This window comes from Oncorhynchus gorbuscha, linkage group LG10 (assembly GCF_021184085.1).
Source record: "Oncorhynchus gorbuscha isolate QuinsamMale2020 ecotype Even-year linkage group LG10, OgorEven_v1.0, whole genome shotgun sequence".
NCBI classification, from domain to species: domain Eukaryota; kingdom Metazoa; phylum Chordata; class Actinopteri; order Salmoniformes; family Salmonidae; genus Oncorhynchus; species Oncorhynchus gorbuscha.
The window spans coordinates 32,415,729-32,440,633 of record NC_060182.1 but is presented as its reverse complement, the minus strand read 5'-3'; the positions used below and the strand labels follow the sequence as shown (position 1 = coordinate 32,440,633).

The 24,905-nt window shown below is 40.8% G+C and overlaps 3 protein-coding genes across 5 annotated transcripts; 1 reads left to right on the top strand and 2 right to left on the bottom strand.

Annotated features, from left to right (window-relative positions):
• Positions 1–8,252: 8,252 nt before the first annotated feature.
• Positions 8,253–13,749, bottom strand: LOC124045894 (NEDD8-activating enzyme E1 catalytic subunit-like). Of its 3 annotated transcripts, XM_046365673.1 has the most exons (17): positions 13,403–13,746; positions 13,268–13,306; positions 12,636–12,756; positions 12,472–12,552; positions 12,278–12,360; positions 11,996–12,076; positions 11,819–11,862; positions 11,664–11,728; positions 11,412–11,567; positions 11,129–11,231; positions 10,821–10,934; positions 10,501–10,554; positions 9,469–9,505; positions 9,282–9,363; positions 9,007–9,107; positions 8,747–8,865; positions 8,253–8,651 (listed from the first exon to the last, which is right to left on the bottom strand). In XM_046365673.1, exons 1-17 carry the CDS (start codon positions 13,420–13,422, stop codon positions 8,563–8,565), a joined length of 1,389 nt encoding a protein of 462 aa, XP_046221629.1. In that variant the 5' UTR covers positions 13,423–13,746; the 3' UTR covers positions 8,253–8,562. The 3 variants fall into 3 exon arrangements, with proteins under 3 accessions (XP_046221629.1, XP_046221630.1, XP_046221631.1); XM_046365674.1 differs by lacking the exon at positions 13,268–13,306; XM_046365675.1 differs by lacking the exon at positions 8,253–8,651 and having other exon boundaries at positions 8,750–8,881; positions 13,403–13,749.
• Positions 13,750–14,945: 1,196 nt separating this feature from the next.
• Positions 14,946–18,232, top strand: LOC124045895 (PRA1 family protein 3-like). Its single transcript, XM_046365676.1, has 3 exons — positions 14,946–15,349; positions 16,121–16,338; positions 17,170–18,232. Exons 1-3 carry the CDS (start codon positions 15,171–15,173, stop codon positions 17,346–17,348), a joined length of 576 nt encoding a protein of 191 aa, XP_046221632.1. The 5' UTR covers positions 14,946–15,170; the 3' UTR covers positions 17,349–18,232.
• lmod3 (leiomodin 3 (fetal)) lies at positions 18,147–24,534 on the bottom strand. The gene is made up of 3 exons (XM_046365672.1): positions 23,923–24,534; positions 22,128–23,789; positions 18,147–19,295 (listed from the first exon to the last, which is right to left on the bottom strand). Exons 1-3 carry the CDS (start codon positions 24,373–24,375, stop codon positions 19,242–19,244), a joined length of 2,169 nt encoding a protein of 722 aa, XP_046221628.1. The 5' UTR covers positions 24,376–24,534; the 3' UTR covers positions 18,147–19,241.
• Positions 24,535–24,905: the final 371 nt, after the last annotated feature.

Here is a 24,905-nt window from a genome sequence, read left to right as displayed (position 1 = left end):
CCCGAAGAACAGGTCATCATATCACATGAGACATACTGTGTAGGTCTAGTATATAATTTAAAATGCTAGTCGTCACTATAAATACTTCAAATACAGGCTGGAAGGGCTAAAAAGTAGAACTATTAATTTAATTAGATCAATAGATTAAACACCATCAAAAGACGATCCTTTGTTTTACTTATCTATTATCTCCATACACATCATTAATGAAAATAATAACTCCAGATTAGTATGTAAATAGTTGGGTTAACACTATTTTAACGGACAGAGTCATCATAAGTTAAACTAGCTAACGTTACATCGATAACCTGTCAGTCAAAACACCAGTTTACTGCGCGTTAGATAGCGTTACTGTAGCTACACTGTAAATCTTGTTAACCGAATCGTGCTAACATATTACTGATTTCGATCGATAATAAATGAAAACAGCAGACAACAACAACAATTGTAGCTAACGTCACTTCAGAAAAGAAAGATAATTCGAGAACAAAATTACCTGAGGAAATATATTTTTCCATGGTCCTCTTCTAGCGTTTAAAGGTCCCGCCATGACTTCAGAAAAGAAAGAAAACACGCTGGCGTGTTTGGCAAGTGCTATTATTGGTTGCAGACGTCGATATGATGTCGCAACCAGAAATGTCCTCGACTTGCAATTGTCAAGGGGCGCCAAGGTATTTGTTTTAAATGTAATTAGACCACTCAGGTTAAGAACAAATTCGTATTACAATGACAGCCTGGCTTGCCCACAAGCCCACAAGCCCACCAGCCTGGCTTGCTCATCCTCATCAGCCTAGCTTGCCCACCAGCCTGGCTTGCTCATCCTCATCAGCCTGGCTTGCCCACCAGCCTGGCTTGCTCATCCTCATCAGCCTGGCTTGCCCACCAGCCTGGCTTGCTCATCCTCATCAGCCTGGCTTCCTCGTCAGCCTGGCTTGCCCAGGGGCAGAACGACAGATGTTTTACCTTGTCAGCTCGGGGATTCGATACAGCTGCATTGCGGTTCCTGGCCCAACACTAACCACTAGGCTACCTTCCGCCCCGTGGTACTGATCATCTTATTGCACTTATTAAAATCGGTGTCAACTACTTTTTTTTCAGTCGACTACAAATTGCCACATTTTGAATATATTTAGTGAGAGAGTCCAGAGCTACTAACCCATGTACAATAAATCTAATTGATCATAATACCAAAAAGTTAAATCAATTTGGGCTGGTGAAACAACCTCTTTGTGTATTGAAAATGTGGGTGCTATCCGGTATCCTTGGAACATCCCGATCCCCCACTGAAGTTAAAATGGTTAAGGTTAGATAGGGGTTAGGGATGTCCCAAAGATATGGAGCGAGATAGCTGCCAAAAGGTTGAACGTACATATCGTTAGGATGGTAAGAAAATCCATGCATGAAACATTAAACGTAAACAATAAATTAGATCTGTTACTACTATGAATTAACATTTACACGTTCAATTTTTTACTTTACGTCTCCCTTTACTCGTTTGCATATCTTTTGTTATGCGTACTTTTGTCAGTAATAAGGCATTTGCAAAGGACATTGCCTGAACGTAGCTAGTCGAAGTCAATCAAGCAACTGTAGCCCAGATGGAAGAGTTGCTTTGCAGCTTCCGGTTTCATTTCCAAAATAAAAGTCCAGAGCTTGTTTTAGAACTGCACTCAATAACGACGTTATATACGTTTTTTAAAAACATTTTTTATTTCAACTTTATTTAACCGGGTAGGCCAGTTGAAAACAAGTTCTCATTTACAACTGCGACCTGGCCAAGATAAAACAAAGCAGTGTGACAAAAACAAGACAGAGTTACACAAACGTACAGTCAACACAATAGAAACATATATGTACAGTGTGTGCAAATGTAGAAGAGTTAGGAGGTAAGGCAATAAACAGGCCATAGAGGCGAAATAATTACAATTTAGTGCAGCACAGGCTTGGGCCTTCAGCAAATTACTTGTATGAGAATGATAAAGACAATAATTTTGTCTAGAATAACCACCTGAGCTGCAAAATAGAAAGTAAATATGATTTAGGCCTATTCTGCTATCTAAATATGTCATGCTGTTGTGTGTTTATGTAATGGCCATATAATTGCATCTTTTATTTTTATAGCTGTGTGGGGCTACTGTGGTGATCATGTAACCTAATGAATCACACTTTTTCCAGTATTTGGGAGCATGGACTGTAGGACTTATATTAGGCATATTGGCTGTGGTATTAGTGATTTCCACTCTGCATGTAGGCTCGATATAGCTATTTACGTTGCACAGTCCCATCACACAGAGGTTATAAAATTTGATTTGATATCCATCACGGGGTCCCAAATGGTCAAGACTATCTATAGCCTATTCTTATTGCCAGATCTGTTTACTCTATCAGCGACTGCACATGCTTCTTCAACTATTTTGTAAAAAATATATATATTTATAGGCCTGTGAGCTAGGGTCTCTTTTTAAAGGGAGCCCTATAATAAAAACGGCTATAAACACAGAGTTCTAAAACTATTCTGCAAGACACCAGTATCCAAAATGATAGCCTAAATTGCAATACCTACAAGATGAAGGCACCCTATTTTTTTTATTTGGAAAGGCCTAAATTAAGAGAATTTAGATCATTTTGAATACACACATGGATTTCAATAAACAAATGGATATGTTCTATTTTATTTGATTTAGTTCCTATTGCAACTGACAGTTCCTATTGCAATGACAATGGATTACATACTGACTGAACTGAATTAATTAAATGTTGAAATATGTTGGATTGAGGAGTTGCACGTATCATGCAGGCTTTTCACTTTAATTGGCTAGTAGGCAAATAGGCCTAAATGAAGATATGACTATGGTTGTATGCCTCCAGAAGGGCATCATCTGAGGTTGAGGGGTGCTTTTCTGAAGGCGCATGGTGCTGTGGTGCTGCATGGAGATCACAAGCTCTTCAACTGGGCAGCAGTGTCGCAATGGAGGGAATAGCCTATATTGGAGACTACCTAAGACCACCGCAACATAGTTATTGTAAAGTGTGGGAACAAGCTTATGCCAGACTTAACCTCTCCCTTGTTCATTTCAAAGTCCATATGTTCATGTCAAATTATTTTTAATTCATATTAACCCCTCCTACAGAATATGCTTTGGCAAGATTTTGAGTGATGAATTAAACATCAAAATCTTCAATAAAAACAATATTCTGAATGGCAAAGACTCCAGTGGTCATACATAATTCATATTCGGTTTCATTATTCCTGGTAGATATTACTGGTTATGATTGCAGACAGAGCCCAGAGAATGAGATGGTGCAATATTGAATTAATCATGCATGGCGATGTCCACATTTTTTCCACATGTTGTTAATAAGTTACAGCCTTACTCTAAAATGTATTAAAAAAAACAAATTCCCTCATCAATCTACACACAATACCCCATAACGACAAAGCAAAAACAGGTTTAGATTTTTTTGCTAATTTATTCAAAATAAAAAACTGAAATATAACATTTACATAAGTATTCAGACACTTTACTCAGTACTTTGTTGAAGCACCTTTGACAGTGGTTACAGCATCAAGTTTTCTTGGGTATGACGCTACAAGCTTGGAACACCTGTATGTGGGGATTTTCTCCCATCCTCTGCAGATCTTCTCAAGCTCTGTCAGGTTGGATGGGGAGCGTTGCTGCACAGCTACTTTCAGGTCTCTCCAGAGATGTTCGATCGGGTTCAAGTCTGGGCTCTGGCTGGGCCAATGAACGACATTCAGAGACTTGCCTCGAAGCCACTCCTGCGTTGTCTTGGCTGTGTGCTTATGGCAGTTGTCCTGATGGAAGGTGAACCTTCGCCCCAGTTTGAGGTCCTGGGCTCTCTGGTGCAGGTTTTCATCCAGGATCTCTCTGTACTTTGCGCCGTTCATCTTTACCTCGATCCTGACTAGTCTCCCAGTCCCTGCCGCTGAAGAACATCCCCACAGCATGATGCTGCCACCACCATGCTTCACTGTAGGGATGGTGCCAGGTTTCCTCCAGATGTGACACTTGACATTCAGGCCAAATAGTTCAATCCTGGTTTCATCAGAACAAAGAATCTTGTTTCTTAGGTGGCTTAAAAATATATATATATATACTTGATTTATTTAAAATATACTTGCAGTGAAGCCGCTCAACAACTACATCATATTAGTCATGTAACTCCCATCCAGAGCGACACACAGAAGCAACCAGGGTCAACACCCTGCTCAAGGGCACATCGACAGATCTCCCACACGGTCAAAAACAGGGATCCAAATCAGCGATCCATCAGCCCAAGGACCCAACCGCCAGGCCACTAACCCTCCAAGATCCCCCCCACAGTTCCCCAAGAGCATGTATGGCACTGTTTACATGTATGTGTGTCCATGTATGTGCACATTTGAATGAGTGTGTGTATATACATGTATAAAAACACCTGCATGGCATCCGCCTCAGGCAAACAGGCATTAGCTGTAACAACACTGCCGCTATGTGTCATTAAAACATACTTTTTGTTAGGTTTAATTTTGACTTTATTTTTTGGTACTTTTATCTTTGACTGTCATTCTATCCCCCACCCAGCAACTCCTCTCCAATTCCACATCTCAATCCCCAGCTTCCCTCAGCCATCTCTGCTGGCCACCCTCTTCGGATTTCTATGCACCATATAACTTTCAACTATGCTGTGATGTTTAACGTACAATTTGAATCTATCAAATCGAATCCAGAGTTGAAGATAAATACATTTACTAAGAGTATTAGGTAATTGACTGACCCAGTCTCTCCAGATCTTCGAATAGTACTATTTCTAGTGTCAATTTTAGATAAATGTTATGCATTTTCAGCCATTCCTGAACCTGATCCTAGAAACAGGCTAGAGGAGGGCAATATCAGAATAAATGCTCTATTGATTCTGTATCCCTACAACAAAATCTGCAGAGCTGCGATGATTGTATACCCCAAATATTCAACATTTTGTTGGTGGCAAGAATTCTATTTAACAATTTTTGCTGAAAAGCACAGTCTTGAATCTTGCGTCACAACCTGTACCATGGAATCGTTACATCAAATCTGTGTGGCACAGCTGTCAACATCCTGGTCCTCAAACAAAACTGATCCTTTAAATTGGGCAGACAAACTGGTTCCCTACCTCCTCCCACTGCCACATCCATTTTTGGGGTAATGCTATATTCAATTGGTTGTAATCTTTGATTGAGCAGACCCTCCCATACAATTCTGATAACTCCATTAAACATATAACTCTACCATTCCAATATAATTTAAAAACAGAATAGCCTTTAAAAAAAATGTGTATTTTATCAACCAGCACATTTGGGTTCAGCCATAATATTTGTTCTATCTTTTCAGGGGAATGAAAGTGTAGCCAGCTGTGCAATGCTTATTTGAAAGATAGATACTTTGAAAAAATGACATATGGCAATCTGCACAAAGGCAATTTTAAACAATGGATAAGATTTTCTTAGTAATCTACTTGTGAACCATCTGGGATCAAGTACAACTTTTAAATAAGTGAAGCTTTTAGAGGTTTAGTGCTTTTATATTTAATCATCTCAACCCACCCAATTCATATTCATTATAAACAGTTGAATACATTTAAACTGTTTCACAATTTTTGACATTTAATCCTATTAAGAATTCTCTGTCTTAGGTCAGTTAGGATCACCACTTTATTTTAAGAATTTGAAATGTCAGAATAATAGTAGAGAGAATGATTTATTTCAGCTTTTATTTATTTCATCACATTACCAGTGGGTCAGAAGTTTACACACTCTCAATTAGTATTTGGGTGCATTACCTTTAAATTGTTTAACTTGGGTCAAACGGTTTGGGTAGCCTTCCACAATAAGTTCGGTGAATATTTGCCCATTCCTCCTGACAGAGCTGGTGTGGGCAGAACTTTTTCAGTTCTGCCCACAAATGTTCTATTGGATTGAGGTCAGGGCTTTGTGATGGCCACTCCAATACCTTGACTTTGTTGTCCTTAAGCCATTTTGCCACAACTTTGGAAGTATGCTTGGGGTCATTGTCCATTTGGGAGACCCAGCTTTAACATCCTGACCGATGTCTTGAGATATTGCTTCAATATATCCACATAATTTTCCTACCTCATGAAGCCATCTATTTTGTGAAGTGCACCAGTCCCTCCTGCAGCAAAGCACCCCCACAACATGATGATGCCACACCCGTGCTTCACGGTTCGGATGGCGTTTACGGCTTGCAAGCCTCCCCATTTTTCCTCCAAACATAACAATGGTCATTATGGCCAAATAGTTCTATTTTTGCTTCATCAGACCAGAGGATATTTCTCCAAAAAGTATGATCTTTGTCCCCATGTGCAGTTGCAAACCCTAAGTCTGGCTTTTTTAAATGGCGGTTTTGGAGCAGTGGCTTCTTCCTTGCTGAGCGGCCTTTCAGGTTATGTTGATATAGGACTCACTTTACTGTGGATATAGATACTTTTGTACCCGTTTCCTCCCCGCATCTTCACAAGGTTCTTTGCAGTTGTTCTGGGATTGATTTGCACTTTTCGCACCAAAGTACATTCATCTCTAGGAGACAGAACGTGTCTCCTTTCTGAGCGGTATGATGGCTGCGTGGTCCCATGGTGTTTATACTTGCGTACTATTGTTTGTACAGATGAACGTGGTACCTTTAGGCGTTTGGAAATTGTTCCCAAGAATGTACCAGGTCTTGGCTGATTTCATTTGATTTTCCCATGATGTCAAGCAAAGTGGCACTGAGCTTGAAGGTAGGCCTTTAAATACATCCACAGGTACACCTCCAATTGACCCAAATGATGTCAATTAGCCTATCAGAAGCTTCTAAAGCCATGACAATTTTCTGGAATTTTCCAAGCTGTTTAAAGGCAGTCAACTTAGTGTATGTAAACTTCTGACCCACTGGAATTGTGATACATTGAATTAAGTGAAATAATCTATCTGTAAACAATTGTTGGAAAAATGACTTGTGTCATGCACAAAGCAGATGTCCTAACCGACTTGCCAAAACTATAGTTAGTTTATTAACAAGACATTTGAGTAGTGGATGCAAAAACAAGTTTTAATGACTCCAACCTAAGTGTATGTAAACTTCCGACTTCAACTGTAGATAGGCACGCTTTATCTTGACTGGTTTAGCGTCCCAGAAAGCTAAATATTTTTTGCTCATACAATTTGAAAAATGAATCATCAGTAGGCAGCGCCCTAAGTGAGTGAGTAAACAGATATGACCAAGGAGTTAATCAGGGTAATATTTCCATAAATAGACAGGCATTTACCACTCAATGGTTGCAGGATCTTTTCTATTGAAATTCATTGTGGAAAGCTCATTTATATCTTTGTAATATGAATACCAAGTATGTCTACTTCACAGTCAGCCCAATTTAATAGGTAAACTGCAGGGTAATGTAAAAGTAGTATTTTTTAAAGATCCAATACGTAATAGTGTACACTTTCATAATTAGGTTTTAGTCCAGAAATGCTATCTAGAACTTCAATGAGACATTGCTGGGATCTAGCTTGCGGACACAATATAATACTTTAAGCCTTCGATTTCTAATCCTCTAATGTTGTTATTTGATCTGATTTTAATAGCTAGCATTTCAATGGCCATAACGAATTGATATGGTGACAGTGGACACCCTTGTTTACCTCATCTTGACAATTCAAAACTGAGAAGTAGCTGCTATTTACTATTTTACACCTGGGGTTGCGCTATATACATATACATATATCACCCATTAAGAAAATCAGAAAAATGGAAAAAAAAAAAAAAATGTAGCCTTTACTTTATCAAAGACCTTTTCAAAATCCCCTATAAATACCAGGCCTGGCTTCTTACATGTTTCATGAAGTTGTATTATTTCTAGTAGTAGTTGTATATTATATTTAGGCACCTTTTTGCAAACTCCAAGCGGGCTGTCATGTGCCTTTTACAAAAGGAGCATCTTCTGTCTGACATCTAAAATGTTAGTCCGTAATCGTAACATGGTGTTTGTATGTTCACAGATGAAATTTCACGTTTCTGTTTCACGCATGGCTTTTCTTAAGATCCTAAAAATGTACAGATGGATTTTCTTACAACCCTAACAATACGTACGTTCAAGCTTTTGGCAGGTATCTCGCTCCATCAAAGGTCCCCCTGATACCATCATTTTTATTACAGTCGGTGCTATATAGTGGTGTTAGTTGTATAGCTCCATCTAGTGCACAGAGTAAGGAAACCCACTCATTAACAAAACACTTTATTGCAGAACAGTTGTCATTATGTATATAAGGAGAAACTACTTATTTTGAATGAGGGAAAGAAGACATCCCTTTGGAGCAAACATTAATAAGTAAAACATAATTGTTAAGGAAAATGTTCCCGACTGATTACATTGTAATGATATAAAGTTGTTGACCTTCCACACTACCCGCCATAATGGATCTTACATACATGATCAGTCTCAAATATATTAAAAACAATACCACGCTGTATCACTTTCCCCAAAAGTTGTCAAATGTCTTGATAGATTCTGTATGTGTACTTTGACATTTTAAGAGGTGAGTTTCAGCTTGAAGAGGACAGTCTGAGGTGTGGTGATATCTGCCACTGCTAGTTCCTGTCCATCAGACAATCCCAGTTCTGCAACACCACAACATTACATGTACAAGATGGCCGAAACAAACATAGGTTTATATACTCTACCATACACATATTTGAAGAAAAAAACATCTTACCTTTCAAGGTTTTGCAAAGGTTGGGTCTAGTTCTTTCTTCAATTGAAGCTACAGTCTGTAGATATAGTGTCTTATTTTTCCCTTCCAGGGTTGCTGTGATGGCTGGGGACTTCATTTGTCTGGAAAAGATGAATGCTAACAATGCCAACTTCACAATTACACCTTTCAGTAGCGATAAAAAAAAAACTGCCTCTACTGTATGAAGACATGACAGACATCAATATCAGTCAGTCAATCTGGTTACTAGCAGATGTACTCACAGGGAGGCGTTCTCAGTCAGGTACTCCAGGACCTCCTGTAGCTTGGCAGAGGGTGGGAACTGTAGATCCTGGGGCACCTGGCTACAAGCTGAGCAGTTCTCCTGTCAGACCAAACAAGAGCATGAAGACACAAAGTACTTCTGACATCACGCCACCCCCTTACAGCCTTGTGACAACAGCACTGTCAGTAACATTGGTACAGTTCTCCTTAATAAAATGGGCAAATATATACCCATTAAAGACACTCATCTAGGTACTCCTGAGACATTACTAACCTTTCGCTCTGCCTCGAATGTGTAGGTGTACAGTCCGTCCACATCATTAAATACCAGATAATTATTCAGTGGAATATAAGCGCTGCAAAGTCAGAGAAAAGTAATTTGATACCTGGTATGAAACTGACCTGTTCTCTACAGTGAGTGAATCATGTGAAAACAGAATTATTACATTCAAAGTACTAACCTTGAAGCCATTTTAAAAACTTCAGTGGAGCAGGCAGCTACAGAGCAACAAAAAAGTTAAGTTACACTACTTGAAATGTACAAAAGTAGCTACTTGTAATCAAGTTGGGATCCATCAAGATAAAATTAAGCTTACTTATGTAACCACGGTTATGTGAGCTATATGGATCACTCCAATATATTGGTATCACTCCGCGGCAGAGGGATACATCCGAGGTGAGAATTTACAGATTTACTCCCGTGTAGACCTGTGTCACGGCTGGAGTCTGCCTCACACATATACATGCGCCTCTAGCACCGAAGAGGATTGGAGCGATCCATATAGCTCACATAACAAAGGTTGTATGTAACCACAGTTATGTTTCACTATACTGGATCACTCCAATATATTGGTATACTGTACCAGATTTAGTCAGTGCTAGAAGGACCTGGCCAGCCGGTGGCAAAATCCCAGTGTGTGACCGAGATGCAGGGGCCGTCAATGTGGAAGGGGGGGGTCCCGGCACAATGACTGGAATGAATTGCAAAAAATTATTATATATAGATATATATAGATCCTGGATGAAAACCTGCACCAGAGAGCCCAGGACCTCAAACTGGGGCGAAGGTTCACCTTCCATCAGGACAACTGCCATAAGCACACAGCCAAGACAACGCAGGAGTGGCTTCGAGGCAAGTAATAAATCTATATATATCTAAAACCACAGGCGGAAGACACAGATCAACCGCACACAGCGAGTGGAGCTCTCAATCAAACAGCCAGTGAGTATATTTCCACACAAGATATTAGTTACCAGTGACTTACCAAGCGAACTTCAGAAAGTTTGTACCTCACACCATATGGACGTGCGCCGAGAAAATTAAAGACGTGTCGCGGCCATGGGGGTCTATATATAGCAGCGGACCCCCAACCGTGACACAGGTGTACACGGCAGTAAATCTGTAAATCCTCACCTCGGATACATCCCTCTGCTGCAGAGTTATACCAATATAGTGAAAAGTAACACAGTGACAGTCAGAAAGGGTTTCCTACCAGCTATTACAGCATTAGTTGACGCGACAGCAGGGATGATCCTCTTCACGACGCCTGAGGCAAAACCATGTGAAAAGAAATCTAGCCACACTGTTCCCAGATTTTTTACAACCAATACTTGTAAGTGGGGGAGGTCAGGTTAATACAATTTCAACTTAGAATTGTAATAGGCCTACACTGCCCCCCCCATCATCCTCATCTTAAATGGAACAGAACCCAAATGTTGCTTGTACTATATAGTATGTATACCCAAAAGCTGATATAGCATGAGAGTTCTACCATCTCTGCCAGACAGGTTGTTGCAGTATGGTGCTCCTCACCTTGTGTTAGTCTGTATGTGACTCCTGTGATGTTGTAGTCAGCAGCTCTCTCATGGGCCCTCTGGAACACCCACTGAATGTGCTCAGGGTTATCCCCATCCAAACCAACACCCTCTGAGGGACAGACAAGAGCCTGTGTCATTATCTGTAATTCTCTGGTATAATAGGTATTATGTTGATCTTAATGAGTGTTATGAAGGGATTATGGCCACCTAAGGGTACAGTGAGCAATAAAACAATGATTTGTTGCCCTTTTTGATTGCAATCGAGAGGTGATAGACAATGAGAAGTGTGATTCATGGAAGTACCTCCAAAAGGCTCGTCTTTGGGCCACTGTAGCATTCTGACATACTCAACGCAGTGCTCTGGCAACCGCGGCATAGACGCAATGGTGCACATGGGGAAATTAATCTAGGGACAAAAATAACACAACACATTAGGCTATACAACACATACACCAAAGCGGTCACTGATAAGTAACACAAAATGGCTACAGTACACAACTCACTGTCCAGCTTAACAAAGTAGTGGGCTACTGAAGCAGTACACTATAAATATTATATTTGACAGGTCTGAGAGAGCTTGTAGCACCTGTGGTGGGTAAAGCGCCAGAGTGCAGTCGATGCACGCGGTCATGCCAGGCAAAATGACCCGAGCATTGCCTTTGAAACCCTCCGTCCCACCGTCAATGAGGGGGATGATGGAACTGGGGTCCAGAACACCATCATTGTAGCTCAGAAGGGATATCTGTAAATGGGGTGATCAGGTAACTGGGGTGATCTGACATTTTACATACATACACCCAATCCACATAGCCTATAGTTCATATTAAGACATACATACCAGCATGCCATTCATCCAACGCCTGGCGATGATCGAATCTAATCCACAAACAATAATGTGGAATTCTACAAATCCAATTTAAAGAAGTGTGTCAGCACCATTTAAGTACAAGTGTTTTTCGAAAATTCCATAAAGTAAACAAAGTTTGCACTTACGTCTATAGAAAGATTCATCAAAGTCTTGTATTTTGTTGAAGTGTCTAAGCAGAATATTAATTAAGAAAAAGAATAGAACATACTTCTAGTACTTCACATGCTCAAGCTTAGTAATGCAGTCATTTGTACAGGGTAAACCTACACTCCGGTATTCTACATGTCAGTTGCAAAGGATACGGGACAACTTTACATCCAGGGATGCGATTATTGACAAAGTCAGCAGCCACATCTGCTTTTGGCCGGCCAACATCGTTGGGCCTAAACAAGGTATAGAGGTGAGCACTGACATCTGCTGATGTAAAAATGGCTTTAGAAATACATTTGATTGATTGAGGTGTATGTTGAAAAGTAAACTTTTAAAGACACTTTCACTTTGTTTCCTCTATCAAACGAGAACACACTAAGGTTGTTATTGATAGAGTAAGGGCCATGGGAGAAGGTGGGAAAGGCGAGCCAAACCTGAAAAGGAACTGCCTGTTGAGGTTGGAGATATCGATGGTATCCATGTCAACAACATGAATGTGGCGAAAACCTGATAGAGCCTAGATCAGAACAAGGAAAAACCACACATTAAGTTACTGAGCAGAAATAGAACAAGAGAACAAAACCCTTTCATGCATTTGCACCTGGAAGCTGGACATTCTCTCTCATACCAGATTTTTGAGCAGCTCACATCCAAGTCCTCCAGCTCCAATGACCAGGATTTTGCATGTCTCCAATAAGAATCCAAGGGACTGAAAGGAATATCAGAGTTGGTGTGGAGAATGCTTTTCTCTATCCCCTAAATAAAAGGACATGTTATTATCTGATTCCTTACCTCAATGCTTGGCTCAAAGTCAGGGTGAGTGAATGGGCCAGGTCTTTCCAGAAACTTCTTCACATGGTTCCATCGGCCATCCCAGTCTCCACTATCTCCATGTCCTCCATCTACAGCCATCCTGCACACAGAAAACAAGATGCTCTGCTGCACATATCAACCAGCAATCACTCAAACCTATCACAAGTGTGATGGTGAGTAAAAAATTGATGGCTAACTACGTAGATAAATATAGGTCTGTAGCATGTCAATTAACATCAGGATGATGTCCCTAGAATAGCTAACGTTAATCAATCATTCTATATGTGAAAATTCAGACAGCGGATGCTGCTGCTAACTAACGTTAGCTACCAATCATATTAGCTAACTAGCTATATACCATATTAGCTAAGGTAAACTGGTTTTCTTTGATGTTGAATTGGGCACACTTCGACTAAGCATGTTCATGTGCCTGGTTCTTAGAATCAGCTAGTTGTCTACTCGAATTAGCCCAATTTCCATAGCTAACTGTGTGAAATTGTTGAATCAATGAATTTCCACACTCCATGCTAACAGGCTAACTTAGTTAGGTAGCTCACTAACGAACTGTGCAACTCAAAGCTGCTGCCAGTTTCAAGCATTTCGTCACTAACTTCTCAGTCAGCTCCTCTATTTTCCTTCTTTTCTTCTCCCTAAAGAGGAGAGAATAAAAGAAGGTTCAATGCTTAACAGCAGCATAATGTCGATTCTGTCAGCTAGCGACAATAAATATCATTTTTTGTACTTACGGCTCCTCAGCATCCGCCATACTTTCAAGGTTCCATGTCCTCACTGGCTGTACTATATGTTCACGAAAATCAAACCTGCGTTAGCATATGTGCCCAAAATTCACAGGGATTTGCAATGACTGTACATGACGGATGTTCTGCGCATTATGTGCAGCACAGCGCAATTGTGATTTCCATCAACATTAATGCACTTGTCTTACTCTCGCGAGAAGCTAAACTGACCACAACAAGAACCCGAGCCAACCGAAAGATGTTATATTATATTGACAAGGCAGTCGAGTGACTTCTCTAATAATGGAAATACATGTCCTCAAAGAAAAGCAGGCAGGATCAGGTGGGACCATTCTAGCTAACGAGAGGGCGGATACATTTATGAAGAACAGATACAAGTCCGATATAAAGTTGCCGAAAACCACGTGCGTCCACTAATATCAGTGCATTTGTAACAACCTAACTAGTGGTGTAGTGGGTCCCAGTAGAAGTGAGGATACATTTTTCCAAACGCTCCACGAAGGAAAGGCGGTCCTGGTGGTTTACAAAACTAAAAGAGAGAAAGTAACATCCACTCTGAATTATCCCATATTGGTCTTTAACAGTCAGTCCAACCTGAACTGTGCATGTAGGCTACAGTAATAGTAAGTCACCATAGAAACAGATACATGTTAAATTCACAGGTTTTAGATTTTTCCACTCAATGCCACACGTCAACAGAAGAACAACAAAATGGTATGTTTTAAGTCAAACTATGCACACATCAGGAGACTACTTTTGAGTTCTGTAAAAAAATGTTTTTAGTGTAGTTGGCCTTTCTAATTCAATTTCATTTGATTAGTGTTTCTGTAGTGGATGGGGTTGCAAAGAAAATGGCTACTAGGTTGAAGCAAATAATCCAAATATCATTCTGTCAGTTAGGCTACTTTGTAGCTAGTTAACATTTAATTGAGAAGGTTTTTGGGAAAACCGTTCCATCTACCAGAATACGGGGAGGCCCGTATTGTTAATTGTTTGAAACCTGAACGTTTTACTTAATTATGAGGCTTGTTTTACCTTACTTGAATGTAGACAAAAGCCAAAATCCCTCCACATAATCGTGGAGGCAATTTTTTTTTATAAAGACTTACTCATACTTTTCTCCTGTTCTATTGATTTTCTTTCAACTTTCTATCATTGTCTAGCAGCCAAAGGCATCGTAGTCCTATTAGCAACCAATGATAGTTGTTGCATATTTCAATCACCCCTCTTTCTAAATGTCTGATGGATAATTCCTTCTCTGCCCATTTTAGAACGGCGTTTTACTGCAAATAGAATTCTGGAAAATTCACGCGAAGGTCTACAGTACATAGCTGCGCCTAAAATGTTAAATAATATTTTATCCAAAATATAAACGAAATATTCGGATCTGTTCCATCACCCTTATTAATTGAAATGACGTATACCTACACTACTTTGGTACGTATTAGTGCCCACGGGAGGGGGGGGGGGGTGTATACCTTCCACTACACCACTGAACCTACCCATTACGAAACTTATATTCGATTATAAGCTTCACGTTTTGGTTGACCAAATGTGACACTCGTATTATCCTCCATTTTAAAAAAACCATCCCAATTCGTGCTCTTATTTTCGTTAACAGATTAGTGGCGAAGTAAACCCTCTCGCTTCGCCTCTTCCTCTCTGCCCGAGCCCATCCTATAAATTACTTCGGTAGCTAGTCTCTGGTATTACTGTTCAGTTAATCTGTTAAGACATCCGAGTAGTGAACTCGGAGATGGCAAGAATGGAGCTTGCACCGCTCAGACCATGGGACGACTTCTTCCCAGGAGCTGATCGTTTTGCTAAACCCGATTTCGCAGATTTAGCTAAATGGAACAACCGGGTGATCAGCAATTTGTTATACTATCAGACCAATTACTTCGCAGTGGCTGTCGTGGTTTTCCTGGTCGTGGGGTAAGTCAGCTTGCTAGCATTTTCCACCCAGCTGCTAGCTATCTTATTTGGTTTGTCTGCAGTCTGATTCACACCAAGTCATGGCTACGTAATTGTCATGCACGGGCATTTTATTTACAGCAATGAGCAAGATTTCCCTATCTTTTCCTATTCTCCTCACAACTGCAACGACGAAATAAGAGATGCAGTCATTATCATGTGATGGAATTGGAATGGAGTCTGGTACTAGCTGGCCTGCTAAAAACAAATGTAGCTATCAGCTGCCTGCAACTGTGAACGGTGAACATAATTACTAACGTTAGGTGGTTTAGGCCTGCTTGTAACCAATTTATCACAAATTGTCATTTGGGTACCTTTTTTTAAATATTTTGAAATAACCATTTGACAGATGAATTTCCAATGTTTTCTAAATATATTTTTATAATAGTTTATACAGCCTATTTAACACATGAATGATAAGGAACCAACTGCTTGGACAACTTTATCTCAGCCACACATTGCATGTACAATGTAGAAGTGTACATACAAAACTGCTCTTCGGGTATTATATGTGTCCTAATTGCTAAATTGCAGCTACGATAGTTTGAAAACTCTCGTATTATTTTTGAAAATGGCAAAAAAGGAAAGGTGTTGCTCTTATTCCAGCCACCAGGGTTTGCTGTTCGTTGCTTTTTATAGTGTTTTACTGCTGCCCAATTAATTGTTTTGCATTGCCATACAGAATTTGAGTGGATGTAGATGTTTTGTGTAATGTGTTTCCCATCTTTGTAGATTTCTGAACCCTCTTGGGATGTTTCTGGGCGGGGCAGTGGTTTCTCTGGTCTTCATGGTTTCGGTGTGGGCAGGAGAGAACAAGAATTTCATCAAGAACTTCAAGAAGAAAAACCCCACCCTGTTTGTCATTGCTGTCATGGGAACGAGCTACTTCCTGCTGTCACTATGTGGTGGAGTGATGGTCTTCATCTTTGGAATTACTTTTCCCTTGCTGTGTGAGTCTCAGTATATTCCATACTCTTGGGGACAGTTTCTTGGACACAGAGGCTTTATCTGTGTTTGAGAAATCTGACCCTTTAATGTTTGATTTTTGTTAGTCACACAATGCACTCAGTAACTAGCATATAGATTTAGCCTAGCTTTCAGGCCTTTTTCCAGTGGCAACCTCCATTGGAATGTGGTGCAAACGTGGATGATTAGTCACAGGAGGAGGAGCAAACTGTTTTTTCAACCACTCCCATTCTGACTCATTGAATGGGTTCAATATGGGGAATGTGTGTGCTTCTCCACCTTAAGAAAATGCTCCCCCCCCCCCAGTTAAACTTTCAAGAACATTGTTTTGGAAATAAATAGTCAAGACTAACTGCTAGATTCTGAAATGCACATTACAGAACACAATGTTTTTAGGGTAATTGGTGATTCTGAGAAAAGGAGTGCAGGCAACAGCTGCCACATTGTGGTGGGGATCAGGAGGCAGTCAGTCAGTGCCGGAGCCCTTCCCAAGAGGGCTGTCCTGTGGCTGCCTGCGTGTGTTGACTGGTTGCTATGTACTGTCTGTACAATACTCGACTACATTTACTGGCTTACATCATGCAGTCAGCATCTCTGACGAGGGGAGTAAAGATGCCTCTCCTTAACCATACGTGTGCATTGTCTTTCATCACATATACCTGGAAACTAATTATCCTTCTCGGTTGAAGCTGCATCATTTTAGTTTAAGGCACAAACGTCATGTTTCCATCGGTCAGAATAGGAAAATACCATCTCCATTGGGAGTAGCGCATCGTGAGCGGGTAGGAAACTAATCCAGCCTTTCTTCCTTGTAGTGATCCTGGTCCATGCGTCTCTGAGGCTGCGCAACATGAAGAACAGGCTGGAGAATAAGATCGAGGGAGTGGGCATGAAAAAGTCCCCAATGGGCATCATCCTGGATCTACTAGACCAACAGGAGGAGAAGATCAACAAGATCCAGGACTTCCTGGAGTCTAAGCTAAACAAGGAGTGAGGGGAGAGAGCCAAAATGTTACCCTCATTCAATTCAACATGGTTTGCTTTTTCCTTTAACACTAAAGTCAAGTGTTGATTTTTACTCCGCATAATGTCAGTGCTGTTACATTTCCTCCATTTGTCATTCTCACTCCATTTTGTTGTATTGAATGAACACTTTATTTTTTATTTTTAAATACATTTTGTGTCAAAGTACCTGATTTCTTTAGAGCATTTCAGAAAGATTTGTACAGTCCTGTATGGATCGTATGTTGGGGGAAGGCACTCGGCACAGTGAAATGAGGCATGAGTGTTTCTGTATATTTGCCCAATAATGTTCAAAGGAACACAATACACATGTTGTCATTATGTAATTGCAATATATTATAAAGCTGAATGCCAGAATGCAGTAACTATTGCACGTTAAAACAATTGTGGTCAGTAGCATATCTTCTAGATTTATTATCTTAAATAAATAAGCAAATAATTTAATCAGAATCAATTTATTTGCTACCTCAGATAACTATATTTCCTCTCCTAATGCTGAGCTAGTGTCACTGGGCTCCCCTTCTATTCACTGGACCAGTGACTGCATATTAACAAGTAGCAATAATATCCCTCTTGTTACTTCAGACCCTGTGGGTTGGGCTTGAGATGAACATTTTCAGCTCATGGCTATGCAATATGGGAAAAGGAATGGCAAATGCAGCTTTATTCGTTCAAGTAATCATGGTGTATATGTTTATGTTGTGCTTTCATGTCTCATTGAATCTACTTGTGTATTCAGCAGAAAACAAGTGTTTGCATTATATAAAACGGTGTCAAGCACCAAAGTATTGCTGAAAAAGGAATCAATGCATGTTACCTCTACTATTAAATATCACACCCATTATGAATGCCTGATTGTGCATTGGGGTTCTGATTATTTCCCCTCAGTAGCAGATGATCTGAGATTTTATTCTAAATCCACCATAATAGCCTATCCAATTCCAGGGATCACCATCAGTAATAGATTAAAATGATGTTTATTTTATGAAGATTTTATGAGCTATTTGTGTTTAGGACTGACACAGGTGCAGTCTTCCAAAGAACTAAGGAGAATCACAGTTTGTATCGGACATAGCCAAATTTCTTTTAGGAAAAAGGTATGCACACATACTATGGTTACAGTTTCACAGACGAGTTCAGAGAAGGTTCTATTATAAGGATGTTATAACTGCTTTTTCTTTGTGTGTAAGTATTTCCATTGATGAGTTGCGATAACATAACTACAGAATTGGAAGCAGAGCACTGTGTTCTACCATAATGAAACTTAATTTAAGGAATCCATATGGTCTTTTAACTATGTTAATTAATGAAAAAAACATTGAAATATTAGACATTTTGATTGTACACTGATTTTTAATGTCAACACTCGTTAGAATAATAAGTTAAGATGGACTGTTCCGTGAAACAGAAGTCTGATTTGAAATCTAGCTTCTGGACCACTGGCCCACAGTGTTTTACACAGTAAAAGACAAACCCTATACTTTTTATTCTGGGGATCAGCTGTTTGCAATTGCAAAGCGGACAGCAGACACCAGTGGTTATGAAAATCTGTAGATGAAAGACCTGTCATCAATAGATGATGGATTTGCCCACACTCATTTGGGAGTGTTCAAAGTAAATTAATTTTACCCAAACATAATTATTAATTGAGTCTACTTATACTATGGACATTGTATGGTGCATTTTCCAGCTGTAGACTCATATCCAAATACCATACAAGTTCTTCCAAACCTCAAGGAACAAAAGGTGCTCTACCTGAACAGGAGTAGTGAGGCAAACTAGTGTTACAAGTGCAAGCAGATTATTGTTAATGAAGAGAATAAACATGTTAAACAAATGCAGAAATAAAGGTATTGTAGATTCCTCAGAGATTGAAGAGACTGGTTTCTCTTGATTCCAATTCTTTGGGGAGTGGCACCTGTGGGGGTAATACATTACACAAACAGCTGTGAGAAAGATGTGATTGGAGGAGTGGAGGATGCACACAGGTATAAGGGATGGATGGAAATGTACAGAATAGCTACCTGGAGGGAAATGGGGGAGGGTCCTGCTTTTAAAATTTTAGTCAAGGGGACTTTAAAAAAAAACATTTTTTACAACTAGTCCAGGGGAGAGTTATGTAATTTGTAATTGATTAAATGTATATATTTCTCAGTGTTTTAGAATTAGTTGCTTATTAGACTATATATTGATGTGTTACCGATGCTGCCCCTCCTCTGATTCTCTGCTGGGCGCGCAATATCAAGTGCCCCTATAGGCTATTTAGTGCAGTCTCAATCAAATGATCCATAGCCTATAGGCTATTTAGTGCGGTCTCAATCAAATGAGCCATAGCCTATAGAAGCACAGAGCAAAGCTACATTCCTAAGATAGCTGCTGGCGTGGTGTAAATACAACTAAGCTGCATTACACACTGCAATGGATATTCCAACCCGAGCCCTGTCCTGCTCTGCTCTTGCTGATCAAAAACGTTTTTGTGTGTAGGCCTACGGTGGCAGTTCAGGAGGAGAGTCAAAGGCTTCTTCCTAAAATCATTTTTTATTAGAGATATTCCCCAAAATGTTCTTCCTTGTGCGCAAACTTGTTCCCCCTGCTGCGTTGTTCCCCATGCTACTATTGGACCAGGTCTCTTGGAAAAGCAATGTTATCTCAATGAGAAAAACCTGTATAAATGAAGGTTAAATAAAATAAACATTTAAAAGACTAGCCTATGTTCTGTTCAGTTTGAAAAGGATTGTTAAGATGATTGATTTTGTAATAGATTTTTATCAAAAACAATGTTTCTTGCTCGTGATTTATTTATCAGAGTTATTGACCTCCCAATAAGCCAGATTCAAGTAACTTACATAGCAACTTACATTGTGGTGCTGAAACTTGAAGCATCAGCAGCGGAAAAATCAATTAGAAATGGACAGCTCATGGTGCTGAACGTAGGCAGAATTCATTTAATGTAATTAGACTTTAGTAACCACAAGAAGGGTTTGTGTTGGAGCCAATTTCTTCATATTTAAAAAATAAAAGGTAGGCCTACCTGTTTGATAGACAAAACTAGGCAATAGGCTGCTATGTCCATAGATTTGTAGGTCAATTCCTCCACCCACCATGCACTCTTTAAATAGCCTACCTCCATATCATTGAAGAGCAGTTCAGTTAAAACCAAGACTTGAATTAAGAGGGTATGAGAAGGTATGCCATAGGTTTACCTTTTATTAAAGAAAATGGGGGGAAAGTACAGGTATACCCCTTGTTAGCTTAAGACTTTGAAGAAAATGAAACGGATCTGATTATATAAAGTGATCTATAACAGTGCTGTGAAATACCCTGGAAACATGTGACTCCAATGCGTATGGGGCTTTCATTGTTGAGCTTTTTTGACATTCAGAAGCAGACTTTGCTTGGGAAGTAATCTAATTCTGTCACTATCAATTGATTAAGCAATTCACTTTCTGTACAATATAACACGTTTAAACCCAGACATTTGTGACCTTCTCTCGTTTGGTTAAGCCACAGCAAAAGAGTAGCCAGCAGTGAAAGCTTAAATGTTTCTGCATCGGTAGACCTACTCTGTCTGGGGTGGAAAGGTAGGCCTACTCTGTCTGGGGTGGAAAGGTAGGACCTACTCTGTCTGGGGTGGAAAGGTAGGACCTACTCTGTCTGGGGTGGAAAGGTAGGACCTACTCTGTCTGGGGTGGAAAGGTAGGCCTACTCTGTCTGGGGTGGAAAGGTAGGACCTACTCTGTCTGGGGTGGAAAGGTAGGCCTACTCTGTTTGGGGTGGAAAGGTAGGACCTACTCTGTCTGGGGTGGAAAGGTAGGACCTACTCTGTCTGGGGTGGAAAGGTAGTCTACTCTGTCTGGGGTGGAAAGGTAGGCCTACACTGTCTGGGGTGGAAAGGTAGGACCTACTCTGTCTGGGGTGGAAAGGTAGGCCTAACTTTTGAAAGTACTATTCTCAGATTCCTAATGATTTCTCAGATTAAATGATTTGCAAACAGGGACAGTTTAGTTACAAACAAGACACACTGTGGCATTGGGGAAGTAAAGTATGATAAGATGAACACATAGGCCTATCTCTCTGTCCATTCTTAGCCTGTATTTTGTGTAGTATTAAAAAAGATTCTGCTAATATGTAAAATTACATACAATTGCAGGGAATGTTTAAAAAAGGAAACATTTTCTCGAACCTGCAAATACGATCATAGATTCATGCAATACTTTTACTATAAATGTTTATCTTTCCACCCCTACTCTTGTGCGGCCACAGTGGACTATCAACCCACAACCTGGCTCTCAGCCCTGTGCATTATAGAAATTCAGATGTTTCCATGTAATGTTTACTGGAATAAGGCTACGGCTCTGGTAGACATGTTCTCTGCTCTCCACTTTGTTTGAATTATTATTTGGGGTATAAGGGAGGGTCACTTCTTTTATTTTCTAAGCTAAGGGAGGGCCAAACATTTCAGAAGGTCTGATTTTCTCCATGTAACCTCGTATTATAATTCATGTTCACTCCCTTAAATAATTTTTATTTCACACTAATCTCGTCTACATATTTGCTAGTGCGTGTCTAATATGGGTTAAAACTAACAAGCATGATTAGACGGTATGTGTTCTCCAGTTCAAGGTAGTTCCACAATGCATCTTTTTTTTTTTTATCCACCAACTTCTGAAATCTAACTAAACAATGTGATTGCTGGTAAAATAAAATGACCTAACAATATGACTGTAATCTGAGAATCATCAGTACTCACAGCTTTGAGATAGGCCACGTTGCTCTTTTTGATCTCATTAAGAAGTTCATCACGGGGCGTCACATCCACCTTGGCCGGCTGCCGCCTCCGAGGGACAGGCTTCAGTGTCTTCATCACGTCTTTCAGAGTGGCCTTCAGTTCTACCATCTCATCAACGCCTGTGTCCCTCGTTTTTCCTGATGTCTTCCTGAGCTGGACATTCGGCCTCTCTGCTCTCCTGTCCTCCCTAAGGTCTATGTCCAGGAAAGGGTCACGCTTTTTGGGGGTCCTCTTCAGCTGGATGTCCTTCAGAAGGTTACCAGAGGAGTCCGTGCTGGGGGGTTGTTGTGGAATGGGGTTGCACTGCATGTGTTTAAACTGCTTGTGTTGATACTGTGGAGAAGTGTTCTGCTGCTTTTCTGGTTTGGGTTCCATGGGACCCTGGGGACCCTTGGGAAGCTGCGGCATGAGCGCCTCGATTTCACGAGGGACATAGCCCAGCATTGCCAGCAGCCCTGGGGGCAGGTTCAGAGCCCGTTCGTACATCTCAAACACCTCTTTCTGCTGCTGCTGCTGCTGCTTGCTCTGCTCCTCGTTCCTCTGCTGTCTCTGGCGGTCCAGGTTCCTGGTCAGCAGGTTGGTTACCACCATTCTGGGACCCGCCTGCTCAAAGTGGTAGCCCATCTTCAGGAGGGTGTTGTTGGCCTTGAGCAGGCGAGACACCTCCATCTCCGCGTGGTGTCCCAGCATGTGTCTCTGGTTGTGGAAGCGGAGCTCAGTGAGCGTCTCGTTGAACTGTAGGCAGCGGATAATGGCGATGATGCCCTTCCCTGTTATGAAGTTAGACTCTATGTTCAGTGTGGTGATGCTACGGTTCTCTCTCAGCATGTTGGCCAAGGTGAAGGCGATGTTTTCGTCTGCGCCAGTGTTGGCTATGCTGAAGGTCTTGACGTGCTTGTTCTTCTTCAAGGCATCGACGTATTCTATTAGCATTTCTTTGGGAATGTTTTCTATGTTATTCAGGTTTACGTCTGTGATAGCGGGGTTGTTGTTGCGGATCTTATCCAGAGTGGTGTCCAGGTTTGTCTCATTCCCTGAGGGTCTTGATGTCTTCTTGGCCCCACCAAGGCCACCAAGGCCCCCACCAAGGGCCAGCTTTGGAATATTTAGTTTGTTAATTACCCTCACCTCTTTCTCTGGAACAAAACAGGCCCTCTTCTCCTCTGGAGTCATCTCTATTTCTTCAGGAGCGTCTGTGGTGTTACTTTTGACTTTCTCAGGTATTTGTGATGTGCTCTTTTGCTCTGTTCTCTCAATGTCTTTATTTTCTTTCATGTCTGCGGACTCTGGTGGGGGTTGCAGAGGACTGGTCGTGTTCACAGTGTTAGTGCTGTTATCATCCGGTGACTCTTTTAGATGCTCATTCACTGACTGTTCATGTTTTTCTATGACCCTTTCATCTTTTACGGGCATGTCCTTTTTCTCCTGTTCCTCTTTCTCCTTCTTCGCATCCTCTTCCTCCTCCTCCTCCTCCACAAGCATTACCTCTATAATCTCCTCTATCACTTCCTCTCCTTCAACACCGTCTGTAGCTTCCACCTCGATGATTTCTTCTACCACCTCATACACAGTCTCCAAGTCTTCAGCGATTTCTTTCTTTTCAGCATCCTCTTCCATAGTTTTCTGATGAAGACAAAGTAGTACAATCATTTAATTAACGTAGCTTTGTAGAACATACAGTGGTATACTGTATGATGTATGATATATTGAAGACTATAACAACAATATATTGACCGTTGATTATGTAGTTTCTTACCTTACTGGGCAGTAGAGTGACGGGGATCCTCTCCTCCTCCAGCATGCGTTTGGACTCCTTCTCCCAGTACAGATAATCCACCAGGCCCCTGTGATCAAACGAACCTGTGGGTGTCTTCTCTGTCTGGCTCTTCTGCCTCTGACCCACAGGTACCCTCTCATCCGGGGCTATAACGTCCATCTCTTTCTGGAGCTCTTTGAGCTCCTCAGGAGACAATTTTGCCAGGATATCATCTTCATCAATGTCATCTTCCTCATCAGAGTCGGTAGATGGCTTCTCTTTTTTCTGGTCCTTTTGTCTCTGACCAAGCGGTATTCTATCGTCTGGCGCTAAAACGTCCATCTCTTTCTGGAGTTCTTGAAGCTCCTCAGGAGACAAGCTGGCTAGGATATCATCTTCATCAATGTCTTCCTCATGGGTGTCCTCCATGTCCCGGTCCCTTTGGCTGGACATATTTGAATAGTATTTGTCTTAAGAGTTTATTTTCAACCTAAAGGGTAAAACGTATATCCACGACGACTACACAGTTCTAGAGCTGAGTAGACAGTGCTATTGGCTCTGTCTCTAGCTGGTAAATGGTCTGCTCACACCCCAGGCAAAGTCTAAAATTAAACACATAGGACCTCATGGAAGATATTTATGGTGCAGAAGGGCCAGGAGAGACATACTAACATGTTCTTTTTTCAGTAGCTTGAGTCAGATAGACAGGCTGTATGATCTTTCAGTATGGCAGTTGATTGGGAGACAGGAAAAGGGGGAGATCGACAGGAACAGGTGGACAGTTTTCTTTACAGGACTGGGAAGGATACCACGGTCCACTACGCACAGGGCTCCGCCCAATCCCCCAGAGCTTCCAGGAAAGTGTAATAATATCTCCCTGAAGTGGTGCACAACAACTGACAGCTGATGTAAAACCAGAAGAGATCACATTTTGTGTAGGGGGTTAGTTCACTCACTTGGAATGTAAAAAAAAAAAGAAAGAA